At 41.7% G+C, this 20,292-nt stretch overlaps 1 protein-coding gene across 3 annotated transcripts in view; it reads right to left on the bottom strand.

Annotated features, from left to right (window-relative positions):
- Window positions 1-20,292, bottom strand: part of RASGRP3 (RAS guanyl releasing protein 3) — a 101,096-nt gene that overhangs the window by 8,916 nt on the left and 71,888 nt on the right. For all 3 annotated transcript variants that reach the window (XM_080919235.1, XM_080919236.1, XM_080919237.1), the window contains 6 exons: window positions 19,803-19,919; window positions 17,193-17,468; window positions 10,684-10,761; window positions 8,528-8,644; window positions 6,108-6,223; window positions 4,054-4,201 (listed from right to left, as the gene is read on the bottom strand). In XM_080919235.1, the coding sequence (XP_080775361.1) occupies window positions 4,054-4,201; window positions 6,108-6,223; window positions 8,528-8,644; window positions 10,684-10,761; window positions 17,193-17,468; window positions 19,803-19,919 (852 nt within the window). The remainder of the gene's footprint in view (window positions 1-4,053; window positions 4,202-6,107; window positions 6,224-8,527; window positions 8,645-10,683; window positions 10,762-17,192; window positions 17,469-19,802; window positions 19,920-20,292) is intronic.

The following is a 20,292-nucleotide window of genomic DNA, read 5'->3' as shown; positions in this document are numbered from 1 at the left end:
CTACTGTGCTGCTAAAGGAACACAGGAACAAAATGACTCCTAATGACATTCTGATATATTTATAGGTAACTGCCTTGATCAGCCATCATCAGAGAAGCTTCCCCCTGCAGCAGATAGGGACAAGCACGAAGACCCACAGCCAGATGAGAGACCATGTAAGACTCAGCCCTAAATGGAATATCTCCATCAAACTCCTCTCCAGGCTCAGGGAAGTCAGCCGAAGAGAAGGTGCAAAAAGTGTAAGATCCAGAGAGGAAGGAGGACACTAAGGAAACAAGGTTCTAAATCAACATGATGAACACATATGATTACAGAGACTGAGGCAGCATGCACAGGGCCGGCACAGGTCTTATGGATGTATATTATAGCTTCTGATGCTGTGTCCTGATGGGACTCCCGAGAGTAGAGGCAGTGGGTCTCTGCATCTGTATCCGTTTCTGTTAGCATTTCTTCTAGGCTCCACCCCACAGTTAGCTGGCAACAGGTGTGTCGCTGCTTGTCCCTCTTCATTCTCTTGCCCTCTTACTCTCTCACCCTTTCACCCCTTTTCCCTTCCTACCCCTTATCTCCCCATTCCTCCCCCCTTGTGTTTATGGCCGGCCTCTACTTCTCTACTCTCTCTGCCTTTCTCTGACTCTACTAATCCTTAAACTTGCCTCCTTATTCCCTAAATAAACTCTATTTTATAGTGTACTATAGTATAGTATAGTTAGTATAGTATAGTATAGTAGAGTAGAGTAGAGTATAGTTAGTATGGTATAGTATAGATTGTATAGTATAGTATAGTATAGTATAGTACAGTATAGTTATTATGGTATAGTATAGATTGTATAGTATAGTATAGTTAGTGTAGTCTAGTATAATTAGTATTGTATAATATAGTATACATAGAATAGTATAGTTAGTATGGAATAGGATAGAATAGTTATTATAGTATAGTATAATATAGTTAGTACACTATAGTATAGCATAGTATAGTTTGTATAGGATAGTATAGTGTAGGATAGTTAGTGTAGTATAGTACATAGTATAGGCTGGCATCTTGGGGGAAGGGATGCCTCAGTATGGGCCTGCAGAGGCACCCCCACACACACACCATACTATGCCTCTACCAAACATATTTTTCCTTCCCTTTCTTCTCTTTTTTTATAAAACACAACAGTTTTTTGTGCCTTTTCGTGGACTCTTCCTTCTGTTTGTTTTGTCCTATTCCAATGTGTTAATTTTTGTTTTATCTTTTTTATTGTAGTGTATTTTATTTTATTTTATTATTCCTACGATACCTGTTTGTTTTCTAATGAGAGACAGAAAAGGGACGGATCCGAATGGGAGGCTAGGTAGAGGTGAACTTGGAGGAGTAGAGGGAAAAAGAATGTATTTTCAATAAACAGGGGTGGGAAAGAGAAGAGACACCCTTTCCTTGTGGCCAGTATTTAGAAGGAGGAAAGAAGGGTCTCAAGTTCAAGGCCACCCTGGACTATTGAGTGAGACCCCTCCCCACTACATAGAAAGATAGCGTGCCTTGATATGCAGTTGCGGTATGTTGTTATCACCACTAAAAAGCTGTGGGAAAGGATATAATCAAGCCAGAGTCCTCTCAGGACATGATTTACTGAGCTCCCTTAGAAACCAGGCGGAAACAGTGCCAGGAAAGGACAGTGGGTCATTGTGCCAACCAACTGCCGAAGGAAGCCCTGCTTAGGTGAGTCTCAAGAGTATTTCCCAGGCTCCTTTGATCTGAGAACACAGGCTACTACCATACAAGAAATTCTTTATAAGGCGAAGAACACTGGACTGAGAGTTAAGAGATCTGGCTAGGGTTCACGGTCCTGCTGCCAATGGCTTGTATGACTTTGGGGAACTAAGTCACATAATTTCTCCAGCCTTCAGTTTCTTCTATAAAATACGGGGATTACCAACAAGCTTTCGGTTCTGGTAATTCTGAAATGCATGCACTGCCTTCTTTACCCTTAAAATAGAATTTACTGCAAAAGCAGATGGGCCAGGCACTAGAAAATGGTTTCTGGCATTCGCAGTTCCTTTCAAGGATATATCTTCAGAGTTGTATTTATAAATCCCTCGAAGACCAAAGGACCCTTAAGTATTATGTAAGCAAAGATCAAGGCAAGATGTACAAATGAAATTAAACATATTTTGAAAAAGAAAAGGGGTTATAAAAATTAAAGGTTAATTTCAGGCAGTCTAACAGTGCCAAAAGAATTCTTTCGAACTGTTTTTGTGTTGCCCCTTTTCTCATTCTCTTGATACTTTAGATTTTTAACTAAGCTGGTATTATTTATCTCTCCAACAGGTTGGCAGGTAAGTAGTGTATTAAACATATTTTACAAATAGGAAAACAGACATAAAGATACACATTGACTGAGGTCCATGATGTGAAATTAGGAGGGAGCAAAAGTGAGATTCAAAGCCAAGATTCTGGGGGCCCAGAGCTTTGTCCTTCATCACCATAGGAGCCCAGCACTTGTTTTCAAATGAGTAGGTGAGGATACGGAATCTCAAGTGTGATCACCTTCCTGCTTCTATTAAAGCAGGATCTTGAGCAAGGAGGAGGCAACACAACAACGTGGACTGAATAAACATGCCAAAGCCCTCAGACGCCACCAGAGGTCAACAACTAGTCCTGATTTTCAGTTGTGCCTAGGCAGGTTCTGTTAATTGGAAGGCTCAAAAATATATTTCACAGAGGTGTGTGTGTGTGTGTGTGTGTTATATGCAGGTCGGTAAAGCATTTGCCATGGCTTCATTCCAATTGCATTTTCAGGTTTATCTACTTCTCCAAATCCCCCATGAAAATAGAGAAACAAGAAAAAAGGAAATGCATTTATTGGATGGTAGAGAAGTGTGGTGAAGCACCGAGTGGAGATGCTAACAGAAAAGAGACTTCTCTGTCCCTGAGATTGATAAGGCAAGCTGGTGAGGGTGGTGTGGGGGCTGCTGTCAGCATCTGGAAATGTGGTGAAAGTGAGACCTACCTCCCATTTACTCATTCTCAGAAGGATGCGGCTCACAAAGCCAGTCCTTCAGGCATGGGCTGGGAGAAGTGTAATCACTGGGAGCACAGCACAGATGCGGTGGGTGTGAGATGTGACTGCAGAATAAAACCAACCCTGCAGCTCTAGCAGCTATAGAACTAGGTGCTGGTCCACCCTCCCCTCAGTGTTTTATTTTCTTTCATGTCAGTACCAGATAAAGATACCCTGATAAGTGTTTAAAAGTATGTGTTTAAAGGTCTTAGTTAATCCCAAGGGGATCACAACCCCCACAGGTCAGCCCCTAGTATACAGTCTCCACGTGCTGCGGGTGTGGAGGCCAAGCTTGGTGTCCACACTCGGAGTGCCTGTGTTTGAGTTCACACCTTTTGATTAGAACTTTGCAATCCTGGAGGATTTGGGGCAGCTATGCTGCCCTCTCCATCTTCCTAAGCAAAGTGGGGAGACAATGCCTACCTCAAATCATGTCGTAGGGAATTTTTACATCACTGTCCCGGGACTTCGTTACTGCCAAGTATTAGGTAAATGGTATTTGTTATCATGACTGCCTTATCCCCAAAGGGTTTTTTTTTTTTTTTCTCTTTAAGTTGGGAAGTATCGATCGACATCATGATGGATGTGGTGACAAATAGCATGTTAAATAAGTGCCAGAAGGAACTGGCTGGAATAAATGTTCCTCTTCACCACAGCCATTATCAAGAGTTCTGATGAATGCCAGGGTTCTCTGGGCTAGCACCTACCCCTGACACCGATGATTCTCTCCCTCTCTCTCTCTGTCTCTCTCTCTCACACACACACTGTCTCTCACTGTCTGTCTCTCTCTCTCTCCGAAGCTAACAGGTCTCAGCAGTCCTCCCCGTCTTGGTTGCAGGTGCTCCTGGAGCCCAGCCACGTTCACAGATCTGTTTTACTTTGTCCTTCATTTCAGGGAGCGATCACACATCTGATTTTTGACTCAAAGGAGAAAGTGAATCATATTTAGTAAACCATTTCCCTGCCATTCCAAGGTCCTGCACAAATGGAAAATGGAAATCCAACTTACAAATCCCGCACAATGTTCACAGAAGGTTGGCTTGAGATAATTCATCTCCTGAAAATTGTGGATAAAGCCTGGTCCCATTTTGCAGTGTAGCTGAGATTTGGCTCTCAGGAAATAAGCCATCATTTCATCTTTGCTAATTAGGCCGTCCCTGTTAGGAGAGTCAAAAAGGGGAAGGATCTTTGACTGTTCTTTCACCAAGTAATCACCCCTGCTGCTACCAACCTCCTAAAGCTTCGTGACCAAAGTAAAGGAGAAATATTCACTTTTCCTAAACATCAAAAGGAGGATACATCTCAAAGGGCACAATGTATTCAAAGCCTTCCCCAGTAAATAGATTCTGTGTGCATGTCTGTATCTGTGTATGTGTACATGTGTTTACATGTATGAACACACATGGCCTGTGTACTCTGGCTCAGAGAATTATCTTTATTACTGAATACAGGCTTCCAGAAGGACGTCTTTCTAGTCCCTGAGTGACAATAAGATGGGGATTATCACTGTCATGCTCCTGTCCTGTAGTCAGCCTAATGTACTGCCAGCTGCTCTCCCAGTGACCTCCAGACAGTCTGGTCCTCTAGCACATTCTTCAGACCTCCTCTACACACAAGGAGCTTCCTCTTCAGCCTGTCTACCTGTTTCCAGCTCACCACAGCCCTTGTTTGCTACCTGTCTATCCATAAGGACCAGATACACGTGACCCAGGAAAGTGCTGTGTTCAGAGATCTTGCCTTTCCCATGCTGTTCAGGATCCCTTTATCCTTCTCCTGGGTCTTCCTATGGCATCAAAAGGGCCATTCCTGCTCTCAAGCATCCATAGGCCATGGCCTTCTCTTGGGCTCTGCTTAATCTCTTTTCACCTGTTTCTCCTGTTTCCAGAGATGCCCAAGACAATCCTTCTCCCCACATCTCTTTCCTTGATTCTGCTGCTTTCTCCAGCACTGGTCTTCCTCTCCTACCAACTCCCAAAGTTGTCTAAAACACCAGTGATTGGCATTTTCTTCCATCATTCCGTACCACCTAGTCAAGTTCCTCACACTGCCTTTGTGCTGAAACTGCCAGTAAGGACAGTCCTCAGTACCCAGCCCCCATCATCATGAAATCGCTGACCTCATGGCAGTGTGTACCATGGAGACATATTAACTTTTTGACACCCTCTTCTATATAGAGCGTGCAAGTCCGTTTGCTCTGCTTTACTGTTCCTCTCCTGTTCCCCCTTCTCTGTCTTTTCTACAGAGCCTACTCATTATTTCTGTCTTCCACACAGGAAGAGAAGTCCGCATGCTCATCTCCACAGAGATTTACCACCAGAAAGGAATGTTGCACCAGACGTCAGCAACCAGCTAATGCTGATGGACTGAAAACGTAACGTGCAGCTCCAGCACAGTGTTCGCACACAGTCTGTACTATTCTTCAATAACTTGCTAGGCATCTCCTTCTGTGCCCCCGTTTTCCTCTCATAATCAGCATAGCCATGCCAAAACCTGTATCTTTCTTTCTAATTTATATTACCACGGGTTCCCCTGTTTCTATTAACGATGTCGTAATTGTACCCCAGACTTAAGATCCTTTTATTCATGCATATGCAAAATAACTTGAATTATACTAGCAGTTTCTAAAATTAAATCATCTAGTATCTTGCTTATCCCTCCAAAAAGTTATCCTGCAATTTCTACAAACACACACACCAATCACAATTGTACACAAGTCTAATTCGATCTTCCCAGTAGCTGGGACTACGGGCCTTGACCCTAAGGCTTTCGCTTCTACTTGGCATGATGAAGCTTTTAGATTAGAGGTAGTTAAGTAGTAGAAGGACCTAAAGAAACTGAGAGCTAGTTATTTGCATATGGCACATATGCTTAATATGACAGCACACAAGTGGTCATGTTCGAGGACACCAAGAAAAACAACCAGTGAAAATCCAGACTGCTCTATCAGAACATCAGATGAAAGTTGGTTGGGATGTAGATTGCTGGTTTGCCTCCCCCCCCCCCCCAGAAAATCTTCTGTCTTAAGCCAGATCCATTAAAAACAACAGAATTAATTAAACTTACTGGTCTTTGTCTAGCATGCAGAAGGAATCTAGGAAGGGAAAATTGGCAGCTATGCTCTCAAAGTCCTCTTGGGAGATGTATCCATCATGGTCATGATCATAGTTTCGAAACACAGACTGCAAAGAATAGACAGGTATTTAGTGTTTACTATCCTCATGCTTAAGTCAGCACTAAATCTGTAAAAACCAAGAAGTAGATTCTCCATCCAATCAAAGAACCTAGAATCTAGTGGGAGACTACTAAACAGCAAAGCTGATTTAACACTCTAAAATGGTAAGTAGTTTGTGGAGGGCTTGAGGTTGGGATTTAGATAAACAAAGCTTTCCTGTAAAAATAAAAGTGCAAGTTGAGACTTCAGGATTATGTCAGGGATAGTAGGAATTAGGTTAGTGAGTTTATTGATTGAAATACCAAAAATTACGAAGCTTTAGGAATTTAAATTATCTCAAAAATTGAAAATATATACTGAATGCTATCTTCATCAAAATTTCAGTTTTTAAATTTATATTTGGGAAAAGAAAATGTTTTAAAATGAAGAAATAGATTCTAAAGTTCAAATAAAGTCAATGTATAGGCTAACAATTGTTCAGAATGATGAAAGAGAATACACCCCTTCAGAAATCAAGCATGCTAAAGGGCTACTTATCAACAACAACAACAAAAAAGAAAACAAATTCACACATTCTCTCTCTCATGTGTCCAGACATTAGCTTTGAATGTTTCTGTGTGTGTGTTTGGGTCTCTGTGAGTGTGGGTTTAAGCTGTGAAAATAGAATGGAAGGTGAGAGAAGGAAATGAGGAAGGCTGGGGGAACAACAGAGCAGAAGAGAGGCAAAGGAGAAAGGAGATTACTAGGTTACTAGAGCAGAGGACACAGGGAGACGGGCTGGGGGAAAAGAGTACTGAGAACCAATAAAAACAAATGTTTGACAATTCCATAATGAAATCTAATAGGTTATGTGCTAATTTTAAAAGATGGAAGAAAATGAGAAAGAGACAGAAGGAAAGAAGGAAAGAAAGAAAAATGAAAAGACAGGTGAAAGGAGCGAGGACAGGGAGAGAGAAAGAGAGTGAGAGAGGGTGTGGAAGGGAGAGGGAGCAAGCTCTCTACTTTCTATTGTCTGGAATCAGAGCATCCTGGTGCACAAAGCTCTCCTGGTGTCCCACCCACTCTGTTCATTTTCACCCTGGACCATAATTGTCTTCTCAGCCCTTTCCCTCAGCAAAAGTTTCTTTCACCTCACCTTCGTAGTTGTTGGCTGGCTTGGGTTTTCTGTTTGCTTGCTTGCTTAATCTTTATTTTATTTTTAAACTGTATGCATGCCTGTGTGTATGTGTTCATGTACATGTATTCAGGTGCCCACAAAAAACCAATGTGGGCTTGGGTCCCCTAGCTGGAGTTACAGTTGGTTGTTAGCCAGTCAATGTTGGGGCTAGGAATCAAATTCAGGCTGAGAAAGATCAGGGAGCCCTTTTAGCCTAGGCAGTCTTTCTGGCACTCAGCTTACTTATCTTTGAGATCAGGTCCCGCTGTGCTGGGATTTTAGCTGTGCACCAGTGCACTGGCCTTTCATGCTATGCTCACATATATGCCATAAAACTCCTCTCAACAATTACAGATCCCTGGGTTCTCCGAGACAAGAAACACTTGTGGTGTTAAAAATCCTGTTTCAGCAAAAAGCACGATGTATCTCATCCATCCACCCTCACTGTAGTCAGCACTGTGGCAGTCCATGGGAACAGGGCTAGTCAGGCCTGGACCAGAGTTTCCTGCGACAGACAGTCCCACTTCTTCATCATCATTTGTGCATCTACAGCTCCCCGAAACCCCAATTCTTTCAGGCAGGTCTCACGTCCTCCTGCTCCAGCCCCCCAAGGCTTGGGGTTACACAGGTCTCCACCAGACCCAAGTCTGATTTGTTTTCTACAAGGAAAACCCTGAAAGAGCCTTGTCGTAAATTGAGTGATTTTTTTCCCATTGTGTGGCTATGTCATAAAATCCTCATAATATACCATAGGTGAAACAAAGCAATTTGGGGATGTTTCCCTTCTCTGAAATGAGAACCTTCTGAGGTGGTCTTTCCATGAGCAATTCTTATTCCCAAAGTCCTTCAAGCTGATGGCAGAGTCAGAGGTAGCAAATGCTCAAGAGAGGAGCTAGAAGGGGCTGAGAACAGTTGGGTAAATAAGAAGACACAGTCAGAAGAGAGAAAGATCCTTCTGGAAAATTCTTCTCTTGGGGCCAATCCAGGAAGCAAGGAGTGCCAGCTGTTCCATCATTTGATGTTCAAACTCAATTGGTTCTATTTGTTCAAGATCTGTTTTCATGGATGCCATCTGATTTCTGGACCATCAAAGAATATTAAGGAAAGAAAACTGGCTTTCTAGAACTCTCTGATTATTCTCATTCAGTTACTTACCTCAACCAACTTCCTTATGTGTTTGTTGATGATTGTGGGGTCTGGCTTTGGTACCACTTCTGAAGCCCACTCCAGGGGTACCACAGGCTTATTAGGTGTTGTGGGGGAGGTTGGCTGCTAAAAGAATATACACACACAGTATTTAATATTAATTAGCTCAAATTTGAGCCACTAAAAGAGAAAATTTAATATATGAACATCAGTAAAGACTTAAGTGTTTTTTGTCCTTGTTTCACTTGAGACTCTCATGATGTCTCCCGGTAGGTGTGAAACAACCTAGACCAGGGTAGTCTTGAACTTGAACACATTCTCTTGCCTCTGCCCATGAGGCCACCATATCCAGCTTTACATGTTTCTAAACCAACATCTTTTGCTAAAATAGAATCTAATCAGTAACTGAAAGCATGTTTCTCCTTGGTCTGGACTTTTTGAGACAAAGTCCCTTGCTATGTATCCCTGGAGCATGTGATTTGATTCTTAGCCTCAGTGCAAGTGTTCTAGGTATACACCAACACACATGGCTAAAGACATATTTTAATAGTGCACTTTATTTAGTAATAACCTCCATTCTATTCTTCTAAATAGAAATGTGTACTCTTGGAACACCCAAATAGCCCATCCAAATTCTCTAACTAGAGAAACCACCAAATTATTCCTAAAGGTTTACACAATAATGTACCATGGACTTACACACACACACACACACACACACACAGAGAGAGAGAGAGAGAGAGAGAGAGAGAGAGAGAGAGAGATATTACCCTTATCAAGTTTTTTTTACTTCGGTGGCATATGCTGAAATTCCAGCATTTGGAAGACTGAGGCAGGTCAGGAGTTTGAGGCCAGTCTGGGGTTTATAGCAAGACCCTGTCTTAAAACTAACAGTTATCTAATTTTCTCTATCTTTTAAATAGTTTGTATTTCTGATAAATCTGCATTGAATGTATATAACAGCTAGTAACCAACCTGTGGCCAAGTTCCTGTTCTTTCACCTCTTCCCTTTCTTTAATGTGCTAATCACTTCTGACTATTCTGTGAAGACTCAGGTCTTCTGCCCTCTCTGGAGCTACTGACTTCTCCACAGGCTTTTCCAGTAGGTTTGTCTACTTGGAGAATGTGGTGGCAATAATCCGTAATGCATGCAGGAGATACAATCCAATCACGGACCCAGCTCAGGTCTCTGTGCAGTTTAAGTACTTTCCTCTCAGGGACTCTTATGTGGTGGTAGTGTTTTCACTGGTCTACACAGGCAACACTGTTTTAGGAGGCTTTTTATTTAATATGAACTTGGAATAATTTTTTAAGAGAGGCTAAGGAGGAACTAAAACACATGTTACTGGTGGGTTATTAGCAAGACCAGCGGACTTTACACAGTCTAGATAGAGCTATGCACACACATGTAAACTCACAGCTTACATCCTCCTCTTCACACACCGAGACTCTGTGTGTATAAATGTGTGTGCACATATGTCTGAATGTGTGTATTGGCTGTGTATGTGGATTCTAGAGGTCAATATTAGGTGTCATCTTCAGTCACTCTCAGTCACATAATTTTTGAGACAGATTAAAAATTTGTTAAAGTACTTTTATGGGAAATGAGGGTATTTTTGTGTTGTTCCTGTTGATGTTTTCCATTGGTTGGTTTGTTTCTTTTCTTTTTATTTGTGTGTATGAGTGTTTGGACCTGCATGCATGAATGTGCCCCATATGTGGAGATCAGAAAGAAAACATCAAAACCCCTAGAACTGCAGTTACAGATGGTTGTGAGCCACCGTGTGGGTGCTGGGAACTGAAGCTGTTCCTCTGCAAGACCAGCAAGTGCTTTTAACCACAGAACCATCTCTACATCCTTTTTGCTTGTGTTCTTATAGCAAAGCCCCACCCCCTCTTTCTCTCATTCTTTGTGTAGATGAACTCTTGGATACAAAAGATAAAAGATCAAGAACAAAACAGCATAGGAATAATATTCTTCCTCCTCCTTAACATACAATGTGAAGAAATAATCCCTTTGGGGATAAATTGGCCCATTAGTCAAATAGAAATAATATAGATCTTCAAAATTCTTGTCTTTAGAACAGAAAACTCCATCAAAATGGTCAATGACAATAAATGACAGACAGAGAAGTGTAGCATTGAGGGAAAAAACCAATACAAACCGATTTGGAATTTCTAGGCTCCAGCACCAGTGACAGTTTATAAATATCATCTTCTGTGTGGTAGAGGTCCAGAGAGAGCTGTGGCAGAATCAGAAGACAGGACTGATTATGTCGGACTTCATTTCTTTATGTACATTAATGAAATATCTTTGAAAATGAACACTGGAAGTCTTATGCCTAGTAATCTGGATGGATATAAAAGAGTGAAAAGATGCAGAGGCATGCAGAGATGCAGTGTTGGTTGAACCACTCAACATTTGAGAGAGAGAGAGAGAGAGAGAGAGAGAGAGAGAGAGAGAGAGAGAGAGAGAGAGAGAGAGAGAGAGAGAGGAGATTCTAGATTTTTATAATCTGGAGACTGGAAAAGTACATAGTACAAGACCTGATTAAAGAACGATGGGAAAGGAAAATAAAGCATCCCAGACCCTATTGTTTTTAGAGCACTGTGCGAAGTCTTGGTGATGCCAAGGAGCAAAAAAGCAGCTCCTTTGCCTTTAAAAGTCTGTCAGTTAGAGTTCAAACGAGCAGTAACAAACGTGTATGTATCCACGCCTGTTAAGTATAAAGTAAGCCACCCCACTCCAAATGTTACAGGAATGATTGTGAGAAACAGAAGACTGAATGCCAAGAGCAACCTAAATTTGACACTGGTGAACTCTGAAGCACTGAACACGTTATGTGTGCTCCAGTACTCAAATTCTCCATCTGCAAAATGTGAATAGCTACACAAGTCTCCACCAAACTAGACTCCAGTGAGGACCAAGTGAAAGAATACATTCAAAGTACTTCACAAGGATTCAGCGTACAGGATTGCCCCACGAACACTATGATCCTGCTATTGGTGTGTGTGTATTTATTACTATTGTCATTACACACTGGGATCCCTGAAGACTGAATGATCAGGAAAGACTCAGAAGATAGTGTGAATGGGAAGGAATCAAAGGAAGAGAAGGCTGACTTTGTTACCTGAACTTCTTTCCTAAGCAGAATAGAGTCAGCATTGCTGTAAAATGGACCTCAACTCATCCCAGGTCTTCAAAATCCTGCTTGCTAAAAATGGACACTGTGTTTACCTTTCTCTAAAGAGCTGTCACACATGCCACAGACAAATGCCTCTAGGAACCAGGCAGTTACTCAAAAGAGTGAAATGGGATGCACAAAAAGGGTATTTGATGGACATATTGGTACCTGTGGTGGCTAATATTATCAGCTCTTCAAGACCTACAGTCCCCAAAGAAAGAAATCTCTGGGCAGTGAGCAGGATATTTGTCCTTTTTGCCTCAGTTGCAGTTTGAGGCCTTGCATGGAGGAGCTTCCATAAACAATGAGAGAATGCTAAATGTAGTCTTCCTTTCAAATTCCTTGTTATCAGGAGTCAGCCCCTGCTTTGATTGACAAGCATGTTCCCTTCCTGACTTGCCTCCAAGGCCTGTGATATCGAAGTCCCAAGATGACTGGTACCGGCATCCTCAAATGAGGTAACAGCAACTCCAAGACATTCAACCAGAAATGTCTACAAACCTTTACATGTCTATGAGATGGTCCTGCAAGTATCCTTGTTGGGTATTTTCCCACGACAGATGGGCAAAGACTGACCCATAATCTGGTCTTCTCTAAATGTCTTCTTTCAATTTATCAATGCCGTAATCCTGAGCAAGCAATTAAGCTTCTTGATTTCTCCATGATCAGCAGTAGCTTTCCACCCAGGACCTTGGCGATGATTTAAGTGAGCTAATGCATATTCATTGCACTGGCTTTGCTTAGAAACTCACAGATGCAGGCTAGCAGCCATGTGTAATGGTCCCCAGGGCCACTGATACCATTTCTACACTGCTCCCTCAAACCTTGTTTTCTCTCTCAGATCTTGGTGGGGCCTTAAGGATTTTCCCTGCCTACCTCTCGGTTTTCAATAATATGACCTAATTTGTCTAACATTATTTTGCCCCCATTGGTTTTGAGCAATTTTCTGATTTATTATCTGTCTGACCCTTTAATCCTGCGAGCATAGGTGGCTCTGGAGTTAGATTTCATATTAAGATTGGCTTACTATAAAACAAAACATGCTTGATCATCAATCTATTTACACTGATCAGTTTAGCAAACTGTCCTCTCCTTTTTTCTCTTCCTCCTCCTCCCTTCTTCTCTTTTCTTCATTTTCTTTTCTCTTTTTTAAAAACAGGTCTGTAAAAAACATAGGGGCTTTCCAGTTATTTGCATGTGTTCAAAGTGATAAAAGTCACTACCTGATGGGGCTAAAAATACCATGAAAAGAATCTGTCTGTTTCATACATCATGAAACAGAGGCATCAGCCTCGAGAACTTATTATATGAACTGGAATTTCAAGGGGAGATGATGTCTCCAGATCCACCTCGAAAAGGAGAACAGTCTAAACCCCTACAGTGTGCTGCTATGTTTTTCCTCTCTTCACCTAACCCATGCTGTTCAAAGGCACAAAAAACACAATGGGTCATAATCTCTTCCTTATAAAGTTTATTCTCTAATAGTAAAAAGAGTTGGAGCAAATATTATTTAATTTTGTACTGACACAAAATAAATGATGTGATATTAATGCACCCAAAGTAGAGAGCAGATGTCCACTCAACGCCAACCATCCACTATTAATTTAGATCTTAAACGTCCTTCAAAAGCTTGTTCAGGGCTCAGTCCTATTGTGATGTAGTGGAGTGTCAAGAGGTGAAACCCAGTGAGAAGTCTTTAAATGATGAAAGTGTGCCTGGAAGGGAACTGTGGAGCTCAGCCACGCCCCCTTTGCTTTCCACTTCCCAGCCATGAGATGGGTGATTTTGTTTGGCCTTGTGTTGCCCACTGATATGCAGCCTTCCCACAGGACCAACACAGCAAAGCCAACTGTTAAGGGGCTGAGCCAAAATAAGCCTTTTCTTTCAATAAATTAATTTATACTGGGTATTTGTTATAGTGACAAATGCTGACTAATTTTTTACCCAAGGGAGAGAGTTCCCCAACCTTGTATCCAGAAGTTTGTCATTTTTAAACTTTGGAGACATTTATAAGTCTCACATCCTTCATTGTTGAGAAAGGAAGAGACAGAAGCGGTATGACATTTTCTGTCCCCCCATCTCCCATCCCCCAGGATTTCTTGCAGGGTCTGTGTGAGAATTTACCAAGGAGACAGATGGGGAAAGTACCATGTGAGCCAGTGGTCATGGGAAGTTTCAGCATTGGTAGACAGACTTGGTGTTTAATAATTGTTCATTTACTTGAGTTTTCTCACTTTGTATTTTTCAATGTTCTGAAGCACATATAGGTCACTTAGAAACACAGACACTTTGGCAAAAAATTGACCTGGGAAAAGATGAAGTCACCACTTATATGCTATGGTTATAGACATGCTCTCATGCCTCAGACAGCTGCAATAGCATGTATGTTCTAATTCATGTATGTGCTTCATACAGTGCACACTAGTCTCTAGTGAACATATGAGCTTCCTCAGGACTCATGTTGAGGACATTACCTTCAACATGACATCAGAAAAAACTAATGTGTCTTTGTGTGGAATGAACATTTTCCTTGGTTGTGGGGAGACAAGGATGACCTGAGATGTAAGAAGAAAGGTGTGGTGACGGTTCTGCAGGCCTGGTGTGTAGGGTAGTCAGTGGGCCATGGCTAAGACCACAGAAATCTTTTCCTATTCTCATGGCTTTGCTATTCTGTATTTCTAGAGTCATAGAAATGCAGATATCATACATGAGCACAGAGGCATGATGAAAAAGGCATAATCAGGACTGATTAGCACAGGAGCAAGATGGAGGTCAAGACTTTCCACCTAGGATTTTTGCTACCTCTCTGGGCTCTGCAGATTTAAATGTGGTGCTACTACAGTGTCCCTCAGTTCTCCTAAAAAAGAGGCAGGTATAATTTGGCATCATTTTTTTTTTCATTTGTTTTTTTTTTTTTTTCCTAACAAAAAAAGAATTTCTTCTTAGCTTTTATTTTTTAATTCAAATTTCCATTTATATCATTGAATTTTCATTAAAATATCTTCAGACCTTTACCAAACATCTTTTTAATAATGTGACTTGGTGAATTTCGGTTTTCTTTTTGTTTGTTTGTTTGTTTTGAGATTGAACCAGGGCCTTGGGCATGCTAGGCAAGTACTCAGTCATGAAGAGACCTTTCCCTTACACTTAAAACTCCAACTTATTTTCCTACTTTATCACTTTCTTTTAGGTGTTTGAGACATTGCTCAGATGTAGGCACCTGTCTTCTAAAGTCCCACTCACAGGAAAGAGCACAGCCTAATGCAGACACTTGAAACTGGGACCGCACCAGCTCTTCTCCTCAGACATCATCTGTCTGTCTGTGGTCTGTTTTCTGATTGTGGCTACAACCCTGGGCACAGGTTAATGGAAACATATTTACATGGCAAATGATCAATGCAGGTGTTTGAATTATTTCAATGTGGTCACCCAATGTAGAACACCATTGTGTTTATTGTTTAACACACAAACCTAACAGATCTGTGTGTTGACCACTTCAACCTCATACTAAGAGTACAGTTAATACTACTATTCTACTTAGAGGTGTGTCCTTTGATAACAATTAGTGGGTATGAAGTCTGGGAACTAGGTTCCTAGGCCAGTGCAGCCGTCCTAGGGGATTTAGGCTGCCAGAGCTTAAGAAGAGTCATGGCTTTCATTTCCTATGGCCATCAAAAGAAAATGGCAGCTCATCATGGCAGCCAAGTTTTAGATGTTAAACTGTTGTGAAGGCAAAGAGGAAAGTTGTACCTTCACTTGTTTAAGCAAAAGTAAGAGAATTTGTTTATGTTTCTTGCTTCTCAAAACAACAAGATATAATGGAAAATGCCTTCTTCTATACACCTGTTGTGTCTAAACATTCTCGACCCGAAGACCATCTAAACAAACAAACAATAAATAAATATCAGTAAGATCAGAGTGGCAGGTAAAGAGAGTATGTCAGGCTTTGTCTGACACTCACCATTCCTAAACACAGCACTCACTTTGTCTCTCAAGTTCTTAACTATGCCAGGTACTGTGGAAGGTGCTAGGCATGTGCCAAGTAAAGCACATGAACAGAAATTCATTAATCTAATGAGAGAAGTGCTTTCTCCAGCTAAAGCAAATGTAAAGGACAGGGCAAAGCACAACAGATTCATGACTGCTTTGGAAGAGAACAAAGAATGCTCTAGAAAGATGAAATCTAGCACCTGAATGAGTCAGATGCAGATATTTGAACCCAACCAAGCTGCTGACTCCTGTGGCTGAATGGGGGAAAAGCTGAGGGAAGCTGAGGAGGAGGCTGACCCTGTAAGAGGACCTGCAGTCTCAATTAACCTGGACCCCTGAGATCTCTCAGACACTGGACCACCAACCAGGAAGCATGCACCAGCTAGTATCAGGCCCCCAACACACATACAGCAGAGGACTCTCTGGTCTGGGTTCAGTCAGAGTAGATGCTCCTAACCCTCAAGAGACTGGAGGCCCCAGGGTTTAGAAGTCTGGTGGGGTGGAGGGTGAGGACATCCTCATAGAGACTGGGGGGGGGGGGGCAGGAAGGAGGTATGGGATGTGGAACAGTAGGAGGGTGGACCAAGAGAGGAATAAAATTTTGAGTGTGAAAATAAAAATAAAGCAAAGAAACAAACACAACAAAGAGAAAAGAAAGATGAAATCTTAAAAGGCAGCACACGGTGGTCCACACCTAGAATCCTAGCACTTGAGAGACTGAGGTCAGGGGCCATAAGTACAGGCCTAGCATGAGCTAAACAACAAAACCCAGTCTAAAACAAACAACAAAAAATGCAAACAAGAAAAAAGTTAAACAAAAACAAAAAGCAAGGAGTCATCAAGATGACTCAGCAGAAAAAGGAACTCCTTACACAAACGTGAGTTTTAGCCTTGAATCTATATACACGTGGAAGGAGGAGACAAACTTCACAAAGTTGTCCTTTGACCTACCCATGGTACTATGGCACACTCAAGTCTCTCTCTTCCTCCCTCTCTCCCTCCCTCCCTCTTTCTTTCTCTCCCTCTCCCCCTCTCTCCCCTTCCCGCTCTTTCTTTCCCAATTCCTCCCCCCACCATGCACACTCATGAATATAATACAAGATAAAAAAGCTTTAGATTAAGAAGAAAGATGGAGCGTTTGGATTCTCAGTCAAGAGAGAAGCAGAGGACTTGAGGATATAAAGAGCTGATGATTTGGCCATGTTTGCTGAAGGACAGTAAAGGGCTAAAGTGGCTCTTAGGGGACAATGGCCTCTAGAAGAGGTTCATAAAGGCAGAGACAAGGCTTCTCCCAAAGAAGGAAATATATTTGCCTCAAGGTTACAGTATCAAGTCATGTTCCTTATGGATGTAAGTTTCCGTTTTCCTCATCCTTTGAGAGACTCCTTATCATGCACTGACCCCTAATCTATTGTCCCTCTAAAGTGAATTGTCACATGTCTTTCTATGTCACTGGAGTTAGGATACAAAGCGCTGTTAGCACGGCCCCTGTGACTCACGGTGAGGAGGTTGATCAAATCCATGTTAGGTTCCAAGTGGTGAGAGGCGTTTTGCAGCGAGACCAGTTCACTCAGGGTAACAGAAAGCTGGTGCATTTTCACAACATTCACTTTGTTCTCTTCCATCCAGTCTGGGAAGATGACATGGACCGCTATCAAGTCTTTCAAGTGCACGCCAAGGATGGGGATTTTGAAGCCATCACAGTCGGCAAAGGCCTTGCGGTAATTGCAGTAATTGCCGTTGGAGGAGACCAGCTCTGCCATCTCAGTCCAGTTCTGGAAAGAGATGGAGAAGGAGACTTTTTAAACAGCAACTTTCTCCCCTGTTCACTCCCACATTCTGGAATATGTGGTTTGGAATTCCTCAGCTACGGGGGGGGGGGGGGGGGGGGTGTCAGCCATACCAATGTTGATGCAGGAAACTATCAACCAAGAGAAAGAAAATCAGAAAAATGCACTGGGCCTGGCTCTCACTAGGACAGCCTGCTCCATTTTGTAACAACACAGAAGTATGTTGTTTCTCTGCTTACCTGTGAGCTGTTCAGTGTCATCCCAATGCTTACGATTCTGAGAGTTCACAAAGGCAAGCACATAGCATTTGACAATACCCTCATGGTTTCAAGAAAGTTACATTGCAATTGTCACTTGAAGGTTAATCTAGGACAGTGCAGGATAGGAAAAGCTGCACTGAGCTGGAGATTAGGGTTTCCCACTAACTAAGAGGGTATGTGTGTGTGTGTGTGTGTGTGTGTGTGTGTGTGTGTGTGTGTGTGTGTGTGCACGCATGTGCATTTACTTTATGTATGAGTGCTCTGTCTGCATATATGTGTGCAGCACGTGCCTGCCTGGCCTAGTGCCTGTGGATATTAGAGGGGTCTGCCAGATCCTTGGTCCTGGAGCTGCAGACGCTTGTGAGCCATTGTGCAGTTACTGGGAATCAAGTCCACAGCCTCTGGAAGATCAACAAGAGCTCTTAACAGCTGAGCCATCTCTCCATCCCTCAAATATTTAATTGCTAAAGATATAGTATAACCCTAAGCCTTTTATTCTGTTCAACTTAATTTTTTTGCCTTTTATTTGAAATGTAGTAGAAAACTTAAGAAAAAAAAATCCATAGTGAGTCCCATTAAATTTGAGGTGAGAGAGGAGCCTGAGGCCAAATAATGGTACATCTCTGGCTCATTCGCTCTGTCTGTATATGTACTCTTAGATGATTAGCGAACAACAGCTAGACTTTCTTATAAATCCCCCTTCATCTTTCCTTTCCAATAGCATCCCATATGACTCAGGAGCAGTTTCTACCTCCAGCACCTAAGATGGGTTCTGCAGGAAGCTCAAGGGAATTCCACCTGTTTAGGAACAGAGAGGGCTAAGACAAGCAGAACACTATATTTCTCAGACAACTGCTATTGGTCCAGGATGGCCATCATATGACTTGAGATGGCCAAAAGGTATAGAAGGAGGGTCTCTAATTGATGAGGGCAGAGTGAAAGTAAGACATCTTTCAAGAATAAGAGTAGTTTTTGTCCTGTTGCTCCCCAAAGACCAATCCGGAGGGAAGGCAGGCTAATCACAGCAAGAAAGCAAACAAACAAAAACTCAAAAATGAACAAAAGCAGCTACAAATCCCGGATACTCAGAAGGCGAAGCAACTGAGCCAGGCTTTGGTATGGTCACTCCTGGAGTCTGCCCTGTCAGTGGCCTGCTACAGTTCTCAGATGATAGATTGCCTCATTATCTAACCAATTTAAATTAGTGTTTTACATCTTAAAGGTTCCAACAGTACACAGCCTACTGATTCAACAGCCAATTGTTAGCATAAGGGAAAACATTCCTTTCTGCTCAGTAAGTGAAATGTTTATTAGATTTGGTCTGCAAATTAATATAGTAGAGATACCTATTATATTACTAATACTAGTGAACTGGCTATTAAAGGCACATGCTTTTGCTTGTGGCAACTCAGTTATGAGTCTGAATATTTCTATACAAGACTTCCTGCTTCTCCTTCCTTTGCACCTTCCATGTGCCACAATAGATTTATTTCAGCATTTTGGGTATTTATTTTACTCATTCAGTGTCTTTCATGTTTAACAGAGTGCCAATCACACAGCACATAAATATTTGGTAACATTTATACTATATTCATCTTTGATTAGAACATTTTTTCTTTTTGTATTTATTTATTTATTAGAGAGGGCATATGCATGGCTCAGCATACATAGACTAATCAGAGGTCAGCATATATAGACCAATCAGAGGTCAGCATACATAGGCCAATCAGAGGATAACTATTGGGAATAAGTTTTTTCCTTCTACAATGTGGGTCCAGGGATAAAACCCATGTCACCAGATTGATAGCAAGCATCTTTTCCTGCTGAGCCATCTCACCAGCCTGGTCAGAAGATTCTTAGGTAACACCACCAGCAGCAATCTGGTTTTATGGGTCGGTTTGGCTGATGGGGCCTATTCCCTTTCTATTTTGTACCCTATATATAACTTTGTATTGGTTTAAGATAAAAATGCTGCCTCCTCTATAATGTATGCCAGGATCAAAGCTCATCTTTGCAATCTGTACTGGCTGCTCAGAACTCAGATCAAAAGTCATAGTACCTTTGTCACCTCGGAAGAGAGGTGAGAATGGGTGTCTTTGAGTCGGGAAATGGAGCTGTGACTAAGGCCACCAACCACAGCCATTAAGGTGTTAAAATTTTTTAGTTGAAGGAGTTTCTGAAAAACAACAACAACAAGCAAACAAACAAAAAAAAACCATTAACAGCAATACTTGGTAAGAATTTTTAAAAATTAGTTTGAATATCTCAAGTTACAAGTGCACAGAAGAACACTTGTAATAACAAGAGTCTAGGGAGAAAACATACCGGGTTGAGGTAAAATGAGAATTGAATTCTTTAACAATACAATACCAGTCATTTCACATCAACACAGTTAGATGCTTCTGAGCATTGCCTTTTAAAAGCAATCTTGCTATGTGAGAAAAATATCGCTTATTCATTAGCTATCCCTGCACGGTTTAATATTCCAGTGCTGTTTTATTGTTAACACCAATTTCCTCAGTGACTTTTTTCAATACAATTAATGAATA

This window comes from Micromys minutus (genome assembly GCF_963924665.1).
Source record: "Micromys minutus genome assembly, chromosome: 1".
NCBI lineage: Eukaryota > Metazoa > Chordata > Mammalia > Rodentia > Muridae > Micromys > Micromys minutus.
Note: the sequence above shows the minus strand (reverse complement) of the source record. Positions and strands in the feature narration are given on the sequence as shown.